This window comes from Nycticebus coucang, chromosome 15, assembly GCF_027406575.1.
Source record: "Nycticebus coucang isolate mNycCou1 chromosome 15, mNycCou1.pri, whole genome shotgun sequence".
NCBI lineage: Eukaryota > Metazoa > Chordata > Mammalia > Primates > Lorisidae > Nycticebus > Nycticebus coucang.
Window position 1 is genome coordinate 16,165,091 of NC_069794.1, and position 23,840 is coordinate 16,188,930.

General features: G+C 38.6%; 2 protein-coding genes and 1 pseudogene across 3 annotated transcripts in view; 2 read left to right on the forward strand and 1 right to left on the reverse strand.

Moving 5' to 3' along the window:
- Positions 1 to 4,440, forward strand: part of UGGT2 (UDP-glucose glycoprotein glucosyltransferase 2) — a 236,260-nt gene extending 231,820 nt beyond the window's left edge. Inside the window, exon 39 of the mRNA XM_053563306.1 lies at positions 4,204 to 4,440. Within this exon, the coding sequence (XP_053419281.1) occupies positions 4,204 to 4,226 (23 nt within the window). The 3' untranslated portion in view covers positions 4,227 to 4,440. The remainder of the gene's footprint in view (positions 1 to 4,203) is intronic.
- Positions 4,441 to 9,719: 5,279 nt separating this feature from the next.
- The window catches only part of DNAJC3 (DnaJ heat shock protein family (Hsp40) member C3), a 78,059-nt gene continuing 63,938 nt past the window's right edge, over positions 9,720 to 23,840 (reverse strand). For both annotated transcript variants that reach the window (XM_053563198.1, XM_053563199.1), the window contains exons 10-12: positions 16,958 to 17,090; positions 15,575 to 15,723; positions 9,720 to 13,586 (exon numbers count right to left, since the gene is read on the reverse strand). In XM_053563198.1, the coding sequence (XP_053419173.1) occupies positions 13,429 to 13,586; positions 15,575 to 15,723; positions 16,958 to 17,090 (440 nt within the window). In that variant the 3' untranslated portion in view covers positions 9,720 to 13,428. The remainder of the gene's footprint in view (positions 13,587 to 15,574; positions 15,724 to 16,957; positions 17,091 to 23,840) is intronic.
- LOC128566960 (mitochondrial import inner membrane translocase subunit TIM14-like) lies at positions 20,399 to 21,220 on the forward strand (annotated as a pseudogene).

A 23,840-nucleotide genomic window follows, 5' to 3' on the forward strand; every position in this document is an offset into this window, starting at 1 on the left:
AACATCTGGGTTGTTTCCACCTCTTAACTATTATGAGAAATGCAGCTATGTACATAGGTATGCAAATATCTCATTAAGAGCCCACTTATATTTCTTTTATTTTTTTTTAGGCAAATAAAAAGTTAATTTGTTTATTTTTAATTAATATTTATTTCTTTTTTTTATTAAATCATAACTATATACATTGATATGATCATGGGGCATCATACACTCGCTTCATAGACCATTTGACACATTTTTATCACAATGGTTAACATAGCCTTTCCGGCGTTATCTCAGTTACTGTGCCAAAACATTTACATTCTACATTTACCAAGTTTCGCAAATACCCCTGTAAGATGCACCACAGTATATATCCAGAAGTAGGATTGCTGAATCACATGGTAGTCTATTTTAATTTTTTAGGTAACCTCTATGTTCTGTAGCAGTTGGACTCTTTCACATTCCCACCAACAGCACATGAGGGTTCCAATTTCTCCACATCTTCATCAACACTTGTTATTTTTCTGGGTTTTTGATAGCATCATTCTAATGGTTCTGAGGTGATAATCTCATTGTAGTTTTGATTTGTATTTCTCTACTGCAGTGTTGTTGAACCTTTTTTTATCTCATGGCACACTTCAATCTATAGTTAAATTTCCGTGGCACACTTAAATTATATTTCTCAAAAAAAAGAGTAAAAAGAAGAAAATACTAACTATGCTTTGAACGTCTTTTGAAAATAATTTCATTAATGATCTTTAAAAATTTTTGAGGCACACCTAAAATCCTCTCACAGCACACTGATTGAAAATCACTGCTCTGATGATTAGTTATGTTGACCATCTTTTTATGTATTTGGTGACCATTTGTATATCAACTTTGAAGAAATGTCTATTCAAGTCCTTTGCCCATTTTTTAATTGGGTAGTTTGATTTTTGTTTTTGAATTACAGAAGCTTTTTATATACTTTGGATATTAATCCCTCATCAGATACATGATTTGTAGCTGTTTTCTCCCATCTGGTACATTAACCTTTCCACTTGGTTGATTATATTCTTTATTGTACCAAAGTTTTTAGATTTAATATAATTCCATCTGTTTTTGCTTTGGTGTAATATACAAGAAGTCATTGGCAAGTCCAATGTTACAAAGATTTTTCCTTGTTTTTCTTCTAAATGTTTTAAATTTTTAGGTCTTATACATTTAGCTCTTTAATTGTTTGTATTTGGTGTAAGATAAGGGTCTGACTTTACTCTTTTGCATGCGAATATCCAGTTCGCCCAGCATTATTTGTTGAAGACTGTCATTTCCTCATTGACTGTTCCTGGTATCCTTGTTGAAGATAAGTTGACCATATACACAAGGATTTACTTCTGAATTCTGTTCTGTTGGTCTGTTCTGATTACTGTAACTTTGTAATATGTTACAAAATCAGGAGTTTGAGTCCTTCAACTCTGTTCTTTTTCCAAATTGTCTTCAGGATCTCTTGTGATTCTATATGAATTTTAGGATGTTTTTCTTTTCTATTTCTACGGAAAAGTTGGAATTTTGATATTGTGTTGAATCTGCATTGCTTTGAGTAGTATAGACATTTAACAATATTAAATCTTCCAATCCATAAACAATAGGCTGTCATTTATTTGTCTTTTTAAATTTTTTTTAGCATTTTTTTTATAGTTTTCAGTGTACAAGTCTTTTACCTTCTCAGCTAGGTTTATTCTTAATTATTTTGTTTCTTTTGATGCTATTGTAAATGGAATTTTTAAAATTCTGTATGTTCTATTGTTTTTATATTTTTATATTCTTGTATATTTTTTTCCTTCCATCTGTGTTCTAGGAAAATTCTTTGACTTTATATTGAATCTTGCTGTTAATTTATTTTAGAGAGGTAATCACTTCTTAATTGGGGGTCCACTTCCAGTAGACCTCTCTTTTACTTGCTTGCTTCTTTTAAATTTTAATTTGTTGTTGATTTATATTTTCATTGACTTTTCAAAAATCTCTTTAAAATACTAATTATATGCAGGCATAGTGGCTTATGCCTGTAATCCTAGCACTTTGAGAGGCTGAGGCAGGTGGATTGCTTGAGCTTAGGAGTCCTAGATCAATCTGAGCAAAAGTGAGACCCCATCTCTGCTAAAAATAGAAAAACTAGCCAGATGTTGCCGTAGGCATCTATAGTCCCAGCTACTGAGGAGGTTGAGGCAGGAGGATCACTTGAGCCCAAAAGTTTGAGGTTGCCATTAACTAGGACACCTTGGCAGTCTACTGAGGACCACATAACAATTTCTTCTTTTTTTTTTTTTTTTGAGAGACAAGAGTCTCAAGCTGTTGCCCTGGGTAGAGTGCTGTGGCATCACAGCTCACAGCAACCTCAAACTCTTGGGCTCAAGCGATTCTCTTGCCTCAGCCTCCCAAGTAGCTGAGACTATAGGCGCCCATCACAATGCCCAGCTATTTTTGTTGTTGTTGCAGTTGTCATTGTTGTTTTAGCTGGCCCGAGCCAGGTTTGAACCCTCCAGCCTCAGTGTATGTGGCCGGTGTCCTGCTCACTGAAGTACAGGTGCCACCATAAGACTCTGTCGTAAAAAGAAAATACTAATTATAATTACTTTAAGTATCTGTTTGACTTTCTTGGTTACCTTTGTTTCCATAGGGAAAGTTATTTTGTGTGTTGGTCTTGATTCTCTTTTTGTTATCAGTCTTCCTCGAATACCTGGAGATTCTTGGCTGTTGGTATATATTTTAATATAAAAGATTAGATTAATCCAGTCAGGTAGCTGGCATGGTTTCCTCTGCCATGTGTAAATGTGTTTGTTTCTCCAATAGGCTTCTTCTCTGAATGGGAGGGTTAATTAGTAGCTCTAGGCACATGGGCATGGTATCCAACTGGAAGGTTGCCTCTGACTAAATGTATAGGCATAGGACAGATCAAAGTCCATCCCACACAACACCCCCAAAGCCCAAATGAGGGTGTTTGACTCAAGAGCATAGACACATAAAAATCTTTCTTTCCCACTCTTTGTTTCTCTCTCTCAGACTATTCCTCTTTGTTTTTTTTTTTTATTTTCTCTATACATATACATGTGTTTATTTGGTTTCCACTTTTCCCTTCACAAAATTAAAAAGGCTTAAAATTTAATAACAATAACAATGTTTAAGATAAGGGCTAGAAACAAAAACCTCGTAAAGAACAAATGAAAATAAATACATTCAGAAAAGAAATCAGACTATTCCTTTCCCCCCCCACCCAAGAATAGACTTACAGACTTCCACTCTTTATCTCTGAATAAATATCAGGGTGTCAATTTCTCTCTGAGGGAGAGTGGGACCCTGACAGGCAGAGATTTCCCACAGATAGTCCTTCACTTCTTTCCTTCGCATCTTGACTCACTGCCCACTGGTGTTCACTGTTAGTAGGTTCTTCCAGACTTCTCCATCAGGAAAGCCAACTCACTGTCTTAACTGTATATTCTGGGATGAAGTTAATTTAGGTGTCATTATATTCTTACTGCCCATTGCTAGAAATTCATTGTAACCTCTGCCAGAACAATGTCTTATAAATATCTCCCTCATTCTCATTATTATTTTTCCCTTTTATGTTTATTATCTTTTCAGTGAAATTTAGTGAAGAGAGAAACTGGATACATTTAAATTGTATTTTAATTAATTTCTGTCTGAAAATAATTGTTTTGAGTTCTCAGTGCTCTTAAGTCAGTTTATGTGTGACAGCACAGTGATGCAGAAGAAGAAACCATACTGGTCTCTGGGAGTCTTCATTAGAGCTGCTATCATATTTGTGTAGTATTTACAACTGTGTCTGACTCATGCCCCCATCCTAGAAAAGGACTGTAAATGTTTTCTTCTGTTTATGGTTCCATTACATCTGTTAGAGTTCATCAGGGCCTTCATCCTCCAGGCAAGGTGCTAGAGCCTAGACAGCAAAGAAAAACAAGTTATGCTCCTTATTTTCAGACTCACCAGAGCTCACATTCTAGGAGAGTAGAAGGACAATTACTTAGGATACAGTGTGATACCAAAAGGTACGAAGGGCTATTCTCATGTTGCATAATGAAGCATATGGGTACTGAACTAACAAAAGGACCCTCAGTCAACACCAGTGCTTTTTCTGTATCCTATACCTCAGTGACATTTTATATTTTATTTTTAACATTTTATATTTAACATTTCAAGAACTAAATAAATTTTTCTTCCCTACAGTTTTGACACACGATGAACTCTAAACAGTTTTATATGAAAGGGACAGTGAAAGTATGACAAGAAATCTACAACCTTCTGGGGAATTGTGGAACCACTGCTAAAGACTATGTGGAAATTTCATTAAGATCAGTGATCACATTCTTCAAATTAAAAAAAATCTTCATTATTTAAAACACATGTATTCAACATATTGAATAAACTTAAGTTATATAAGAAATTACCATTGAGTGTTTAAAACTATGTTCCTTTTTCCTGATTGCTTGAAACACACTGGGTTTTTACCAGTTAGACATTTTCCTGGATAGCCCAATAGTAAGAACTTGACTAGCTGGTCCTCCTGGGTGTTTAATCAAACCATCTTCATCCTTTTATATCCAGCTCTATCTGTATTTCCTTATTCACAAAACATATTTAAAATTAGAGAAAACTATTTTTTTCTGAGAAAGAAAAAAGAAAGTCATCTCTGAATAATAAAAAATAAGCCCATTTATATCTTAGCTATTGTTTTAAAATGGAAATAATACTGCACTGTAATCATTTGTTTCTCTTAAATCATATGATGTTTTAATCCTATGGTGTATTTGTATTTTTTAATGTTTCTAATTTTATTTCATAAAATTATCTTCTTGGGTATATGTGTATTCTTTTTAAAAAAGGACTGGGTTCCTTTCTACTAAATTTGGTATAGCAAAAAATTTAAAAAGGACTGGATACTTCCATAGAATCTAAGTTAAGGATGTAAACATTTGTTTTCCTGTTGTATGTTAACAGTAGTAAAAAAAGAAGATTAATTGATGAAAAACTATCCCAAGTATTCTAGAATCATAAGATCTCAGGACTGGAAGAGACCTCAATGTCATTTGGACCCATCCCCTGAAGAGTGTGACTTAGCAGGTCTCAAATGAGCTAGGGAAATGATGATTGTCTGAAAAGCTTTCTAAATGATTCTGTGGATGACTGAAGTTTGAGAAACATTTAATGTAGTCCCCAGCCAGTGTGCCAGTCCCCCTACAAGGCCCTATCAAGTGGAGCTCAGGCCATCTGGTGAGGAGTTCTCTGCCCCTACAGATAGACTGAGAACCAGAATTTGGGGTCGTGAATGGAATGATGAGGAATTTTCTACCCCTACAGACAGGCTGGTCCCTCTTTGGACAGCTCTGAACACACATTTGTTCCTTCAAGAGCCAGAAGCTGTCTACTGACGGTCTCTGCTCTTACTCCTTTGAGTTCTGCAGAACAAGGCTATTTAAAAATAAGTACTCTTCCCCCAGCAGTCCATCATTTCTAATAAGATCCCCTTCCTCTCCCTCTCTTGGCCATCCTCCCTTTGTTACTTGTGTTTGTGTATTGCTCTAGTTGTGGTCTGCTCTGGTAGAACTAGGTTATTCCTGTGGGTTCAGAGGAGCCTGTGAAAAGCGAAGCGCTCTCAGAGGTTGGAGTACTGAGGTGTCCCAGGGTGGCCAGAGCACGCTTTCTCTGCCTCTCTTCACTTCGCAGTCAGCTGTAGCGCTGGAGCTTAGTGAAAGGTAAGAGACTCTGAAGTTCTGGGTCAGGATAGGTGCTCCACCCAGCTGCCCAGAGGTCTGCTGTGGTGGTTGAAGCTGAAGCCCAATTGTCTGTAACATGGTACTTTGCTTTCCTTTGATACCAACTTTTATTTTCTCTTATGTGAGAATCTTGTGGGAAGAAGGATCAGCTAGTCAGAGACAACTCATTTCCACCCTTATTACTAACAACTACTTTCTCTAGTATTGTAGATAACTGTATTTCATAGGGTCTAAGCTAAAATTGCAGAATAATATAAACATAGTCCTGATGGCTGCCCTCCCTGTTTGTATCTTGTGGTTGAATGGCTGATTTACATGTCTTATTTCCAAATGAGTGATACCTTATATGAGAAAACCTAGATTATAAATAAAGCATTTCTTTATAGGAAGATATTGTAATAAAATGGCTCATTTTAATAATTCTTTCAAGAGCTCTCAGTGCATACAAACCGCTGTGCCATACAAAAATCTACACTCCTCAGAGACACATTGCGTAACTGAATCATAGGTCTAACTTGAATATCTGGTACCCTGTAAAGAGGAAGCTGTCCAGTTCTGTTGACCTGGGGATGCTGAACAAATGAATCTGCAGGCTTTAACAATCCATTCAGGATCCCAAATTCCAGTTCTCAAGTACAGGCCCTATATCACATAGTTTTAACAAAAATCAAATCCCGGGAGGGCAAATATTTTCTAACTGTAAGAAGTTATAATCTCTCTTCTTTTTCTCTCCTTAGGAAAAAAAGTGTCAGAACAGGCAGCTTATCTACACTGAAGAATTAGGAAAGTTTGAGCTTTACCCATAGTGACATGTGAGTTTTAGGTAGGAAGCAGATTCGGAGTATGACCCTGAAAATAATCCAAAGTCTTCATACCACCTCAGATGCTTCTTATTTTGGAACTGCCCGTCATTTGGCTCCATTTACCTGTAAGTTCCTAGAGAACAATGTAGCTTCTAGAGGGATAGAATCAAATACTTCCAAAAGGCCCCCAGAGGCCATGTCAGGCCTGAAGTTAAACAAATTAAATCAGGCTTTTCTTTAATATTAAAAATGTAGTTTGACATATGAGCCGGAAACTGCCCACAGAAATGTTTATTCCTGTGCCAAGTCCTGACTCCAAGGCCTGAGAAGCAACCAGAGAGGAAGTTACCTCTACCAGAAGAGGCTTCAAGGACCCAGCAGGATAGTTTCAGAGGCAGTAGGTAGATGGTAAATCAGAACATCCTTCAGTGATTAAAGCATGGGTAAGAGAATCTTCTTTTCTGAAATATAATGACAGAGAAGTTAGTGAAATGTAACTTCCCACTAATGAACAAGTAAGACTGCATTAAAGGATTGACATGCCTCAGATACATGGTTCCAGAGATTAGTAAAAGGGGTTGATGGACCTTTGCTCAATAACCAGAGTGTAACAACCCAGCCACTGTCTTGCCCACCTCTGTTATGTAATGCACTAAAGGGGGTCCCCTCACTTCTTTTAACCAGTTGATTGGTTAAAATCTCACCTTTGGTGGTAAAGGGAGAGAGGGGAAAGTTCAGATTATGGGCAACTTTGTAATGTAGAGGTGCTTTGTCGCGTGTGCAAGCCACTCATATGTAAAAAGTCTCCAAATGTTATGGTAATAGGACAGCTGTTCCCCATTTTGAAGTTAATGAGCCCAATTATCAAATATATACTATCTTCTGAGAAATTCTAAAGTGAAGCATCTTAAAACTTATTAACAACTGTTGTAAAGATCTCAGATTTGGAAAATAATTTTGTCCTCTCCCATTGATAATTACTTGAATTTAAGAAGCTTACTTCAGTCATGTGGGTCAGCCCAAATATGTATAATTTGTATCCTATCTGATGTGATTTTACTTTAAAAATTAAATATTTTTATTAGAATTAAAGAAAAACCAAAATACTATATGACTTGTGAAGGCTCCAGAGCAACTCTATGTTTAATTTAAAATTTGAGGAAAAAAGAGAAGAGGAATAATACAGTACCAGCCTGGTTGGGTAAGCTACACTTTGAAGGCAACAAAACTAATTATGCAGCTGAGAACGCAGCAGACTTCAGCTATCCCGCAGACCCTGAACCTGCCACTGGAAGTTTAATGTCTTCACCACTGATGTGTGGCTTCTTCCTTTGTTTCCCCATACCCTACATTTATAAAAATGTTTATCTAAATAAGTCCAGTAATGTAGTAGGTCTCCCTAATAAGTCAACAATTCAACAACTGCAGTAGAACCTATAAGTTGACCATCCAAGGGACTGTAACAAACTGGTCAACAGATGTAAGTGGTCAGCATAAAGACCTAAGCCTACCATACTGCTATGGACCTGTGGTGCTCAATGTAGGGAGATGGTCACCTATGGAGTTTCTACTGTATTTCAAATTCAAATAATCTAAGTACGTACTGTGTGCTGAACTGTCCTTTTGAAGTTACTAGACAAGTATAAATGACATACAGTAAATATTCAAATGAAGATGCTGTGACAAGCAAGTGTCAAAAGCATAAAGAGGTGACATCTAGGACAAAACCTGAAGGAGTAAGCACTAGCTGGGCAAGACAGACCATGAAGGGAGTTCTGTTCAAGTACTGAAATAAGGCCTGTTTGGGATGGAGCGTGGGTATTTAAGGTCATGCAAGGGAATTTATAAATGATCTAAGAGCTTTGATCCTAAAGTGCAATGAAGGGCTAAATCCATTAATATAAATCCAAAATCAGTGAACATTTATTAGTGCCTGCATTGTTTCCTTAATAGTTGCATTTATTCATTACAGCAGTACTTAGTGTATCTAGTAAAAGCTCCAGATTTGCTAATGCCATTCCTTTTCATTGTATAACATCCATAATAAATTTCTCATTATCTGAGGCCCTGTCCTACAGGCAGAGCCCTCTCTGCATGCTGGGATATCACAGTATGTCCAGCTAGAGGAAGAGACACTATTCTGTTTGCACAAAAATTGTACAATTGTAGAATGAAGTCTTCCTAGTTTAATTTGAGGTAACAAAGGCATAAACATTGCAAGAAACAAAATATTGCAATACAGGGTATATATAAAGTGAAGGAGAATTAGTAAACTAGGAGAAACTTGATAACATGAAATGTCTGTTAACAGTTTGAAGAGTTACCGTGTGTTCTCTCTGAAGCATCCCTCAAAGAAAAATCACATCCATTTACAGAAACCAGTGTAAGGAGAAAAAAATCCTTTTAACCATATCAACAAATGGCATGTTTTGTACAAGGATATACCTGTAGGAATCTCCTGTAATAACAGGGAAATGTTCTAAGCAGTGCTGCACATAAGTTTCTCCCTTATGCTTTTTAAAAATGTTCAATTTCGATTTCCTCAGAAAGACCTTGGCACTAATGTTCCCAGTGGTCCTTCTCACTGGGCAGCTCTTCACTGGAGTATCTGAGCTAGAGTGGTGCCTGTCCTAGTAAGACTCCACCCCTGCTTTTGATCAGAAAAAGAGATGGTTGGAAATGTGTTCAAAGCACAGTTAGCAGACTTGTCTTCCTGCATGCGCCATTAGAAATGGAATCCTAGCATTAGGCAATATTTGCTCCTATTTATCTCATACAGCCTTTCCCAAAAAAGGATTTGCTCAGCAAGAAAAGGTTTGCAGAGTTTAGGGTCTCTGGGGTGTGAACTGTTAAGATGAAAATGACCAGTTTTCTTTTAAAAGATCACAAAGCACTGATCTGGGGCTAAGGTAGGGAGAGGGGGTGGTGCTTGTTAAGTGAGAGCTCCTGAAGCTCCGGAACAGGACTTTTGGGGGTTAAGAGATTTTACCCATTTCTACTTTTTGTGTTCTGACCTTCTTTACCAACTCCTATAAAGGAGGAACCCTTTTGTCATCTCAGTCACTGGTTTTGGGTGATACAAAGGTAGAAATAGACTTCTCCTAAGATGGACTTTTCCTAGAATTCTCATACTCAAAACACTAAAAATGAATCAAAAGCAAGAAAGTACTGATATGACCATAAATATTTTTATTAAATGTGAAAATACACGGGCATAAAAATAGTACCCATATTTGTAGACATGTCTGAGACCCATTTCAAATATTATTAGGTTCCTTTATTTATTAAAACACTAAGTTGAAATGAATTAAGTTACTTAGTCTTATCTCATTCAAAACGAACTATAACTGTATGGTAAGAATAATATTTTAACTTATAAAACAGCCCCGATGTTTCCCTCCTCCGTGCTCTGCTTTCCACTGCATGTAAGTGTTCCAGCCGCAGACAAGTGCCACAAAACTTGCTTTTATACACAAAGCCACGTGGTGGCTAATTTTACTCTTAAATCATTCAGCAAATGAGATCATCTGTAAACAAAAACCCAAATAGCTCCCACCTCTTAACATCATTTGAAATCACAGGATAAACTAACACTAACAAAGGAAAGACCTGATTTAGGAAAAGGTTTTTTTTTCTTTGACAAATTAGCATTTGTCTTCCTTCTTCCTTTATAAATATGGAAAAGTCAACTGCATTCAGCAATGTTGCATGACTTTCTTTAGGTTATCATATTGATTTGCACTCAGTGAAAACCTAGAGCCTATCGCTAGCACCCTGTATCTGTAAGGCTATGGGCTCCAACACAGACCTGACCATGGAGCCATTGTTAACTACACCTCTTGTGCACTTCTCCATGGTAAACGTCAAATACAACTGGCCGACTTCATGCCTTGAAAGGTGAAATGTTTCATTATCCACCAAGAGTAGAAAATGGTGCAATTTCAAGTTGTGATTTTATTGGCTACCTTTTCTAGCTGGTTATCAGTAACATTTTTCTTTTTAAAAAACTGGGTAGCAGTTTTTAAATAGCATTATCGGGGCTCCAAAAATTTGTCTTCATACTGATTTTAAAAAGACTTTTAATACTGACTAAAGACATTTAAAATTGGCATTATGTTATATCCGATTCACATTAGTAAACTACTAGAATTGTTTTCAAGTTTTTGTCTATTTGTGTTAAGAAAGCACAAATTTCAGAACTGAGAAATGAATTAGTCTCTGTTTTTAGAACATTTTTACAATGCTTCCAGACTGATATGTTTAATACTTCTTTTTGTGAAAATATCTGTGATGTTAACTCCATTTGTAGAAGTCACCAAAAAGGAAAGGCAGAGTTTAAGAATGATTTACTTGTCCTGAAAGAGCCACGGGGTTACCTTGCATTTGCCGTCTCCAAAGAAAAGTGGAAGTAGACCCCTCCCCCAAAAGTAAAATGCTGGTTCAGTAGAGCGTTTCTATAAGGCCCAATCATATCCTGTGTCAAGCAGGCAGGAGGAAAGACTTCTGTCCCTTTTCACATCCAGGATTTTTCTCAGTCACTCTATGAGGAAAGCATGGAGTGACTGTCTTTCCATTTGGGTGTACACCAGGAGACTGCTAGTGGCTGTCAAGGATGGCACTCAGGGGTCCTTACGTTCTTCATTAATCACAACACGACAGATTGCAGCGAAGTCATTTTCCTCTGTGGCATTGGCACATGGCACCAGAGTTGCTTCTATCTCTTCACTGAAAACAGGCAAGTAACTCTCTAACTGTTTCAGTTAAGATCCCTAACTCCATGGCAAGACTTTAGGGACAGAAATCATGGTTGGTACAAGTGGGGAAAAAATGAAAATGCAAACAAGCCTCCAGGCAGCAGGTGGTAGACAGCGAGGTCCCGGACACGTGTCCCACGCAGCCCAGCCCTCAACATCCCCAGCGCGCTCTGGCTCCTTCCTCTTAGCACCTTTCATCCTCTCCTCTAAATGGAAGGGCAAGGGACCTGATATTTTCTGTTTTTCTGATTGTGTGAAAGTTCTTTACTGTGTTTCAGAGAGATCCCAGAGATATACATAAAAGGAACTAGACTTAAAAAAAATATTGTTGCTGCAACTAGTGAAGTAATGAGATTACTAACAGTAAAAAGTAGACAAAAATGAATTTCCCTTGGAAATTATTTTCACACTGGCTTGAAATGAGACATTAAAACAAAATGAAAGCTGCAAGCTGTTCACTAGTTTTCGAAATGCATTATTAAGTTTATTGGAAATAGACTCAAATACAAAAAACACCTAAGTGTTTTGCTCTATTCAACTATGCGTTTTTTGTCCCTCCATTAAAAAATATTCTTTCTGCATATGTTTCAGGATATGACTGTAGAAGAAAATGACTTGTGCTTGGCTATTGTGGATGTCTGTGGTCAGGATACCTCCCACAATTAATTAAAATGCTAGATTTCAGAAAAACTGTATGTTAGACCTTTTAATTTTTAAAATGCTTCAAACTGCTTCAAAGCAAAAGCAAAAAACTTTCCAGAATAAAAGTAATAATTCTTTTCTAAGGTAATTCTCTCAGATTTTAAACAGAGCATCAGTAGTTCCATAAATATTCAATGTTCTTGATTAAAGTAATACTCATTTTTTTGGGCCAAAATTATCCAGTATACAAAGACTGAACTTCTTAAATCAGTGGTTCTCAACCTTCCTAATGCTGCAATGTATTTTCATTGTTAAAAAGGGGTCACGACCCAGAGGTTGAGAACCATTGTCTATATACTTATCTTCTTAAAGGTATCTCAAGAGGTGACATCTTAATAAATGAACTGATATAGCCAGAGCTGACTCAATTTTTGGCCTGTATTTCCTTCCAGGCAGGAGAACAGAAGGCCTCGAGATCTGGGAGAGAAGCCAATCGGTTGACACACCCCAGCTACAGGTCCCACAGGGGAGTCACCGCAGTCCAGGTGGTCAGGCCCACATAGAAGGGGCGGAGAAGGAGACATTGCCCTACTCTAGTAAGAGTAGGAAACATGGCATTCTGTGTTTATTCATGTTGACTAAGCAACTTTCCATTTCTAAGCCAATCCTGTTACAGGAAATTCTAACAACCAAGAAAAAAGGTATTTCAGTCTGTACTTCAGCAGTATTTTAAATAATACCACTGCTATGTTATCTGAACCTATTTACAGATTTGTTATGTTTAAAATTAAAAGGGCCCATAAGTGTTAACTTGAATTTATGTATAAGTGGCTTTCAATATTCGGTAGGTACTGAACAAGAAAATATATCCAGGTTTAGACTTTGGATTAGTGTTAACCATATCGTGTGGTGGCAGGTTTCCTTAAAGATGGACTCTGCCCATTCTTCAGTGACAGCAATGTTGACACTAGCAGAGATGTTCACTGAAGACCTAGCTTGCAAGTGACTGGGCTGACCATGTCTTAACATACTTGTCCCTAAAAATGTTCATACTCTTTTTAAGCATGTAAAACATAGCCAAGTCTGAAGATTACAGCTCCTACTTACACAGGCACTGACTTGTTATGCAAGTCTGGGAACAGAAGAATTTCTCCACCAGAGAAGAATGGGCCAGTGTCAAAAAATACAGCCTACGTGAGCGCTTCCACAGGAGAGCCTGCCTCCGACCACTTCCCGACATTCCTCAGTGCATGCAGGCTGCTTGTCAGAAACAGAGCCATCCTTGCCTCCCTGCCTTTGTAGACCCCGTCAACCTTACATCTAACATGGATAAGAATAGGTTTTTCCTATTAAAACAACTCTTTGGTCATGGACAAACTGAAAGATTTGAGATTATTTTTTTCATTAGGATCCCAGAACAAGGTTTTTTGTTTTTAATCTTTTAAAAAATTAAGGAAGAGGAGCAAAAAAACAGTTGATTTAATTGAAGTGGAATTTAAATCTAAATGGTCCGCCTGAGCTGAAGGGATTGAAGCCTTGCCATGAGTTCCAGCTTCTGTGGAAAGGGTTGCCACCACCTCCTTGTTGGCTCTCTGCATCCAGGGGATCTTCTCCATCATCAAACTTCTTCCTCATTTCTAGAAAGAAACCAACAAAGATTCAGGTAATAACTAAGGTATTGGGGGCTATGGGGAGTGCACTGTTAGGCTGGAGGAGCTAGTTATGTTTTAGTTATCAAAACAGTTGTGCCTGACAAGCCTAGGCTCTCTCATTCCCACCCAGAAGAAACAGACTAGGCACACAGGGGGTGAGGTTCAGGGCTTGAAAACAGATACATGTGAAAGTTCAGGTCCCCTAAATCTCACCCCAGAAGAAGCTACCCAAGCTTGGTAACTATTCCAGGAATTTTTTAGAAAAAATAATTCCAGAGAAAGAGACCTCCAAAAGTCATGCTTCTCCAGTGAAACAGCCACATCACCACCTTCACCCCTAAAATGAAGTCTGCCAGGCTGCAATGACTCATCAACCCATCAAGCATCTGATGAGCTACAATTTGTAGAGCCTTGCTATCCAACACAAATGGCACTAAGGTTCCTTGGACACGAGGAGAGAGGAGCCTGCTAACGTGCAACTTGAGGTGGCTTACCTGTCCCATTCACTGGTGTGATTGGCACCCCACTGCTGGACCTCCCAGCCCTGAGCAGGGAGACACACACAGGAGAAGGGGACAACAAGCAATGCTGCAGGTATCGGAAGAAAGAGCTCATGTCCTCAGAAGGATCAGAAAAAGAGTTCATCCTGAAAATAACAGGAAGGCTGGGCGTGGTGGCTCACGCCTGTAATCCTAGCACTCTGGGAGGCCAAGGCGGGTGAACTGCTTGAGCTCACAAGTTTAAGACCAGCATAAGCGAGACCTCATCTCTACTAAAAATGAAAAACTGAGGCAAAAGGATTGCTTAAGACCAACATTTGTGGTTGCTAGTGCTATAACGCCATGGCACTCTACCAAGGGCAACAAAGTAAGACTTATCTCAAAAAAAAAAAAAAAAAAGAAAGAAAGAAAATAACAGGAGCCAGGAGAACAGGCCTGCAGTCCTTTCTCAGTGCACATCTCTGTGCCAGCTGGCCCCCTGCTACTACCATAAAGCTCAGCTCAAGAGTGCCCCTCCCCTAAGAAGAGCCCCGATGCCCAGTTGGATGGTGCTGCCCCACCTGGACACTGCACAGGCTAAGGGGATTAAATGGGTCAAGAGGTATTGTAAGTGCTTAATATTTACTGAATAGCAAGGCAGTACATATCCCAAACTGCTTAATAAGGAAGTACATTTCTGTTCCCCTTACTGGATTATAAATCACTTGAGAACAAGGGTCATTTAACTTCACTTCCATAGCATAAATAAGTACTTAAAAAAGATTTGCCAATTGAGAATAAAACTTGATTTCATCTCTTTTTGTTACATTTTTCTAACTCAGAGGATCTGTTGCTACTGACATGGAAGGCCACAAAAAAGCAGTATCAGCTTACCATTAAATTCCCTCTGGCAATGCCAAAGCACTGACCAGTGTTACCTTAATTCTTAGCCTGTCTCCTCTTACTTTCCAGGCCATATTAAGTGTTTGACAAAAGAACATGTAAATCAACCGGTCAACCTAATGATCACTTGATTCAGGGCAAGATTCCTGGTGACACAGAAGACATGGCAGAGCTGGACTAGCTCTCTGCCCTCTGCTGTGCTAGTCCCCACACCGAGCTCCAGGGAGTCTGCAAGGAACTGAGGAGATGCTGTGTTATGCTTACTGTTATGCTTTCATATCACAGGTGGTGAAAAGACAGAGAACCAGAAAATTCTAAGAACTTGTTCAAGTTCTATTTCTATATTCGATGGTCTTCGCGCTGTACTACACTTGTGACTGTCCCTAGAGTCGGACAAGGGCAGGCATCAAACAACTTCTGAAGCTGAAGGGCCAAGGACCAGCCACCCGCCCTCATTCCCACACAGTCCCACAGGGACAACCCGTCACGCTCTCCACTTCTGACACTTTAAGAAGTAGATCAGAGGACCCACTAGTAAATCACCAGTTCCACTAACTCAAGGCAACAGAAAGATGTTAAACCAAACAATACCTGGATCTGAGAGGACTTCTTTAGCAGCTGCTATGTCAATGAACTTTTTCTCAGCTTTTTTCTTTTCTTCTTCATTCTGGAAGTTATCTGGGTGCCACTGCATTGCTAATTTTCGGTATGCTTTAATGATTTCTTGCTTTTTGGCATTTCTGAAGGATGATAAAATTAATCACTAGTTAAGAAGTGTCTAACACAAGGCCATAAAAATTAGAAGACTCAATTAAGATCCACTGGCAATTAACCTATTTTTTCTAATAGTTCCAATGGTACAAAGGCCAAAGATCTGGCATCCAATTATGGATGTTCAGTAAAGCTGATCAGGTTTCTTTAAGATTATGGGGGCTAACGTGAAGTACTCTTCATCTATATAATTTTCCCTTTAAAAAAAAAAATTCATAGGTAAATCTTTTAAGTATAAATTTCCAAACTACCATGATTCAATTCTTGATATTAAAAAGATACTTTGAGGGCGGCACCTGTGGCTCAAGAAGTAGGGCACTGGCCCCATATACCTGGGGTGGCAGGTTCAAATCCGGCCCCAGCCAAAACTGCAAAAAAAAAAAAAAAAAAGTACTTTGACTCTTTGAGCACCACTTCCAATTTTCCTTCTGCACTAGCATACTTAATAATATTAGCAGTAAGAATAAAGTTTCAGACTTTTGATTGAGGGACTGACAAGGAAGGTAGATCTTACAGAAAAGCATATACTGAATAAATTATATAATTCCTGATTCTAAAAGTACTACTTTACTTTTAGGCCTAGAGAAGGCCTTTTCTCTTTTACCCATTCCCTTTCCTGCTCCATCCCAACCAAAACTCACTCCTACCTCTTTATCCTTCCTTAAAAATTTAGGCCTAGGGCCTGCTCATGCTACACTGTCATATCTTTGCCACCAACTACTAATTCTCTGTTGCATTACTGGTCTCTACCAAAGAAGTCTGCCTGTAACATTCTCAGATAGCTTTATGATGTTAAAGATTGTTAGGGTTTGGGCGGCGCCTGTGGCTCAGCGGGTAGGGCACCGGCCCCATATGCCGAGGGTGGCGGGTTCAAACCCAGCCCCGGCCAAACTGCAACAACAACAAAAATAGCCGTGCGTTGTGGCGGGCGCCTGTAGTCCCAGCTACTCGGGAGGCTGAGGCAAGAGAATCGCTTAAGCCCAGGAGTTGGAGGTTGCTGTGAGCTGTGTGAGGCCACGGCACTCTACCGAGGGCCATAAAGTGAGACTCTGTCTCTACAAAAAAAAAAAAAAGATTGTTAGGGTTTAATCTATATGACTGAAATTGCTTAAGTAAAGAAAATGAATCAGGAAAAAAGAGCAATTATTAGCTTTAAAACAGTTGATTAAAAACAGCAATGTAAGTTTTAAATTAATAATTCACCTTTTTACTCCCAAGATTTTATAATAATCTCGTCTCTGCGACTGTTTCAATAATCTTTGTGCTTTCTCTAGACCTTCCCGAATCTGCTGATCATTTTCATTGTGTTCCTGAGCAGTTTCATAATCCTGAATAGCTGTCAAAATATATTTAAGATAATACTGTTAAAGGGAATTATAATTGGTTGCCTTTACTTATCCTGCAAATTGATCCTAAAGTCGTCATTCCCAACCCCTTCACTCTTTTCCCTTCAGTGCCAAAAGCCCAAATAATGTCACCTTAATGATTTTCTTCAAAAACTTACAAAAGGCATAATTAAGGCTGAGCTTGGGTAGCTTATTACTCCCACTCAGCAGCGCTCCCTGCTGTCTACCCAACAATGTCTCCCCATCGTACCCTCCTCACACCCTCTAGGTGTTTTAATGTTGGCACTCACGCAGAGCAATCTTACCACTACCAAGACCAAAAGGGTTGTTACACAGGAAAAGACAGGCAGTGGCAAAGAAAATCTGTGTGGTGGGCTATGGGATGACAGTGCAGAAGAATTTGAGGGTGAGGAAGGGAGCCAGAGGAAGCATCGCCAGTCAGAAGGACTCAGATTTCATGAGCCCCAACGCCAAGAGATACAAACCTAATTTTTGTTCTTAAAGCATCAACCAAAACACAAAATATATCCAGTCCTGGTATGGAAAATCTGGTGACAGTCCACATTACATCTTTTATTTTATTACAGAGGATTTAAAGTATTTAGAAAATACAATTAATATTCTCTAGGTTGACCCCTGGCTGGTGTTGGGAAAGTTGGATTTCAGGAGTGTTCCCAACACTCCCTGATAAGAATGGCTCTCTATGCCTGACCTGTCTGTACAAATCATACAGTTTGTGCTAAGCATCTTTCTTCTGGGAGTCTGGAATTTGGTACAGGCTGGGCAGAAGGTGCCCAATTGGGGGGGGTGGAGGGGGGCTACATCTCTAACCAGTCCCCTGGTAAACAGCATTTCCCGTGTAATGAAGAATTTCTCCTTACTCAGAAAATTCAGTTTGTCCTGGGTGACATCATGGACTCTTGAAATCTTTGACCCATTTCCCTCCAGATTCCTCCCCTTTTCCCTGTGCTGACTTTGCTTTGTGTCCTTCCTCTGGAATAAATCTTAGCCCTAAGTACAACTATATGCTGAGTTCTGTGTGTCTTGTTACTACATCACCAAATCTGGAGGTGACTGTGAAGCCCACACACAGATTTTTCTCAACATACTCCCTGGATAGACAACTCAAATAGTAGATTGTTGGATTCAAATTCTAGTTTTTATGACAATGCATTTCACTGTCAGAAAACAGCTCTCTGGAAAACATGCCTACAATTCATCTTGGCAGCAGGTAACTGTGGCAGAAGCATTAAGAAGGCAGATTAAAATGAGAGAGGAAGACTAAGAAATTTAGCCTGTGCTCCCCAGGAAGATGAACCAATTCTACCTTTGGTTCATAGGACAGGGGTGAGGGGAACCCTTCAATTTATTATCCTAACAGTCTTCATTCCTATCTCAATGCATTAATATTAAATATGAATATGAAACATTAAATATTACCATGACCTCAATCTATAGAGACATTATAAAATAGTACTTCTAATTTAGTTCACAAACAAAACTATCATAAACAGTAGTGAGGTTTAACTTTATAATTAACACCACAACATGTAGTATTATAGCCCAGAAGGAAATATGCCTAGAAGGAACACAAGGGAACTATAATCAATAGGCACAATTTTGCTACCTGTACAAACTCTACATTTAAAACATGTTTTATTCTTAAATGTACCTCCCCAAAGTAGTCTTTTATATTTTTTTAAAATTTAAAGTAGACACATTTTTTGCACTATAAGATGAAAATGTAAAATTACAGGTTTCCTATATTCACAACTGCAAGTAACTAATAGGAAACTTAATATGGATTATGTAAGACTTTTCATAGACGTAAACTAGAAAGATCATTTTTAATTGTATTTTCTCAGATTCCACACTATAAGAGAGAATGTTTAAGAAAAAAAGTAATGTGACACCCACTTATGATTATCCCATCACTATAACTAGGAAGCTATAAAAGTAGAATAAACCAGAAATCTTATAGTCCTTGATAAATAATATCAGATATTAGCCAATTCATTTTCTATCCTCCAAATCTAAAAAAAAATTCCTAAATTATTTTTCTTCTATCTCCTCTTCACATTCTTCAGCAGCAATGGGAACAAGCAGCTCAAGATGGCAGATGTAGGTACAGAAGTTGGCCTGCCCTCCTTCCCACAGAAATGACAAAAAGTAATGTAACCATGGCAGACAAGAACTTTGGATAAATTTCCAGAAGAGAGTAAGGAAGTGGGATCCTATTAATCGTAAATAAACCTAAGCAAAGAAAACCATTTTTGTAACTTAAATTTTTTTTGGAGAGACAGGATCTAGCTTTTGCTCAGGCTTATCTCAAACTCCTGACCTCAAGTGATCCTCCCACTTCAGCCTCCCAAAGTGCTAGGGTTACAAGCATGAGCCACCACATCCAACCCTAAATGACTCTTACAGAGGGCAAAAGAAAATAAAAGTCATGATGAACACATACATATTAAAATATCATGTAGGAAATAAACTGACAAATGCTGATGCTACTCACAAGTGATCACTTTTAACATTTCTGTCCTCTTACACCTCCTAGGAACACGTGTGCATGTGACAATGGCATCATGATGTACTAATATTTTCTCTGAGTAATATTATCTTTTTATGTTAACAGATGTAGATCTGTATGCTCATACATGGGCCTTGGGCTAACTGCTTCATCTGCAGAAGCCTAACTTTCCTAATTTGCAAAGTGGTAGCACAACCTGTATCCAACATGAGTGTCTGGGGTGATGGAGGGGTTCTCAAAGGAGCTAGTGGTGACAGTCATACAACTTTGTAAATGCACTTAATGCCACTTAACTATACACCTAAAAATGTTTAGTGTGATAAAGTCTGTGTCTTGTAAAAATGAGGGTAAAAGAATTAAAAGAGTGTACAAAAAAATTTTATAAATGACAATTATAATAACAAATATTAGTTAATATATTTAAATAGTTTCTTTTTCTTATAAGAAATCCTCGTCATTTCCTGACTATTATGGGAAACAGAGCTCTCTCTGTAATACTTTTTTGAAGGAAGATTTCTGTTTGGAAATGCACTGTCCAAGAGAAAGGGAGAAAGAAGCAAGCACCATTTCAACAAACGTAATACCAACACACTGGAACACGCAGAGACAGCAGGAGATAACATGGAAGGCAGCCTTCTGGCCTCAGAAGCCCAACTGATTTAGCCCAAAGTTCCCAAAAGTATCCAAGCAAGTGAATGTAAATAAATTCCTTAGAAACAGGGCGCCTATACCAGAGAGGCTTGTGTGTGCTGCCTGTGGCTGCGCCACTTTCCAGTAAAGGCGTGCAGGTTTTGGCCGCGACCTTTTGGCTGGGATGATCTGTGCTCCCGGTGGAGGCGGGGGAGCTGAACCGGAGCTATGGCCAGTTCAGTTGTAACAGTTAGACTAACCATTGCTGCTGGAAGATTTGCAGGTCGTTAAGTTTTGCAAGCCATGAAGCATATGGAGCCTCAAGTAAAACAAATTTTTCAGAGTCTGACAAAATCTGCCTTTACAGTGGCTATTACAGAAGTGGGTTTGAACCCAAAATGACAAAATGGAAAGCAGCATTAATACTAGGTGTAAGCCCTACTGCAAATAAAGGGAAAATAAGAGATGTTCATCGACTAATTATGCTCTTAAATCACCCATTGATTTTGGCTTAAAAATCAATGAAGCTAAAGATTTACTAGAAGGTCAAGCTAAAAAACGAAGTAAACTTATAATGAATTTTAAGTTCATATTAGTTTATGTATATGAGTGCCAACTTTTTATAATAAAATGCCTCAGAGGTTCAGTTTTTAAAATAAATAAATAAATTCTTTAGAAACAATACTTGGTGTTGACCTATCATCAGAGATCAAAAGAAGGCCGAGGGAGCCTGCTAGAAGTGATAGTGATGATTTTAAAGCTGAACTAAAAGAAGCACCTCTATTTCTCTCTAATTGAGAGGAAAAGTTCAACTGACACTAAGGAAAAGAGAAGGTACCTCAGGATGCCCTGCTGGGAAAGCCAAAAACAGATGGAGCTGAACAGACCTACATCCAGGGAGGCCTGGCTGCCATCACAAGGGCCCTGAAACATGCTGCTGACAGCGTGAGAACAGACTAGAGGCCCAGAGGGAACACAGGAAGCTGTCCCGGCAGCCTGCCTTAGGAGAAAGAGCACTCTTCCCGCAGTGCTGGTGTTAGAATTAATTCTCAGTATGGTTCAGGGACCATCCGCACTGACACACGTCTCTCCAGGTTAACTGTTCAAAAGCTAAATAAACTGCAGTGGCTGATTCTGACTCTTTGAGTCATACCCTGAAGATGCTAAGAGAGGCACTGTCTGTCCCTTTCTAGCTCAGAACTGCCATGGTTCATTCTATCAACCTAGTGATCAAAGTGGGCCACTTTTCAGAAGAAAGGCATTCCCGACATCTAATGGCCACAGTGAGTAAACGTTCTTAGCCTCAGGAAAGACACTACTAACAGGGCAATGCCCTTCAAGAACAGCCACTGTGTTGAATTACGAATTAAGCATATGTGATGAGGAAAACTGTAGTATATCAGCATAGACTTTGACTGTAATCCCTGATACTGTTAGTATCTACATAGTAAACAGATCACATTAATTACAATTCATCATAGAAAAATCGGACAATAGAGATAAAAGCTGCTCCCGATTGATCCAGAAATCATGTTTTAAATGCTAATTTATAAATAAACCTGGCATGCATGGCTTAACACATCTCTGAGTCAGGCATCTCACTAAGAAAATGTTATTTTACAAACACTGTCACTTAACAGATCTAGATGACAAAACCAAAAGAGCAAGTACCTGGAGTCTGAACACTTGCAAAATACTATGTCCTATGTACCCTAAGAGTCAGGGGGAGCTAGAATACTGAAATTTGTATAGAATGTTTCTAGACAGCTTAAAGCTTCCAAACTCCTAATAACCCTCAAGACAGCCAGCATATGAGCGGCCTGCCTCAGTCTGAAGACAACACAGCTGAACATGCACACAGCAGGCTTGCAGACTGGGAGAGGGGTACAGGGAGGTCTAGATCCTGTTCCCAGAGCCGTTGGCGCTCTCTCTAGCAAGTACCAAGCCCTCCCCCTCCCTACCCCAACACCAAATCAGAATTGTGTGAGCTTTAAAAACAAATAATCATTTTATTTTAGGTTTATAGTCTCATATAAGTTTCTTGCACTGAATTAAATGTATCAGACTACTGCCGTTAGATCATTTCAAGCAGATATTATTTCTCAGCATTTCTTACCTGTATCTTTTTGGCTGTCTATGCCGGTACTGGTCAAATTATATTATTTGGTTATTTTACAAAATAGTGCACTTCTACCTTAAAATAGTTCTTTGAAAGTGAATGTAAACAGTATTATTCCAACATCACTGGGATACAAAAGCCTCAACAGCTACAATTCTACTCTAGACTCACACCTGTGGGAGGAAGAGGCAGGAGGATCACTTGCAGGAGTTGTGGGGTCAGGAGTTTAAGACCAGACTGAGCAAGAGCAAGAACCCATCTCTTTAAAAAAAAAAAAAAGAAAAGAAAAGAAAAAGGGGCAGCGCCCGTAGCTCAGTGGGTAGGGTGCCGGCCACATATACCGAGGCTACCCCCAAAATCAACAATAACAACTGCAACCAAAAAATAGCCAGGCATTGTAGTGGGCACCTGTAGTCCCAGCTACTTGGGAAGCTGAGACAAGAGAATCGCTTAAGCCCAAGGGTTGGAGGTTGCTGTGAGCTGTGACACCACAGCACTCTACCCAGGGCAACATTGTGAGACTCTGTCTCAACAAAAAAAAAAAGAAAGAAAGAAAAAGACCAGCCAGGCATGGTGGTGCACACCTGTAGTCCCCATCACCCAGAAGCCAGGAGGATTGCTTGAGCCCAAGAGATTTAGGTTGCTATGAGCTACAATGACACCTGTGCACTCTAGCCAGGGTGACAAAGCTAGACTCTGTCTCAAAAAAAAAGAAAAAAGAAAAGAAAAAAGTATATCTGAGGAATAAGAGTTTCATATGTGGCACGACCAAGTAATATAATATTTAATATTAGTTTCAGAATTTTTATAACATATCATCATAATGATTAGGACATGGTGTAAAATTCTTAAAAATTCCTGGGGCAGCACTTGTAGCTCAGTGGGTAAGGCATTGTGGCAGGTGCCTATAGTCCTAGCTACTTGGGAGGCTGAGGCAAGAGAATTGCTTGAGCCCAAAAGTTTGAGGTTGCTGTGAGCTGTGATGCCATAGCACTCTACCCGGGTAACAGCTTTAGACTCTGTCTCAAAAAAAAAAAACTTAAAAACCCCTGGAAAATGAGACCATTATCAAGATAAAAGATAATTAACAAATACCAACCCTGTGTTCACCAAGATGTTGGAATTGGCAGGCATGAATGTTTTTTCCATGGTACTCACTGGGTATAGCACAGATAGAAATTTTAAAACCCCCGTTATACTATGCTCAATGACATCCACGTCATAAATATTTACTGATGGGCTTAACAACAGAATAGATATAACAGAGCAAAGAGTCAGTGAATTTAAAAACAAATCAGAAAAAGTTATCAATCTCAGGAAAATAAGTTATATAGAAATTTTAAATGAAAAAAATTTTTAAAATTAACAGTCTCAAAAATATATGAGATAATATGAATATTTAACATCTTAAGTCATAAAAGAAGAAAATAATGAAGCCAAAAAAAATATAGTAAGAATGAC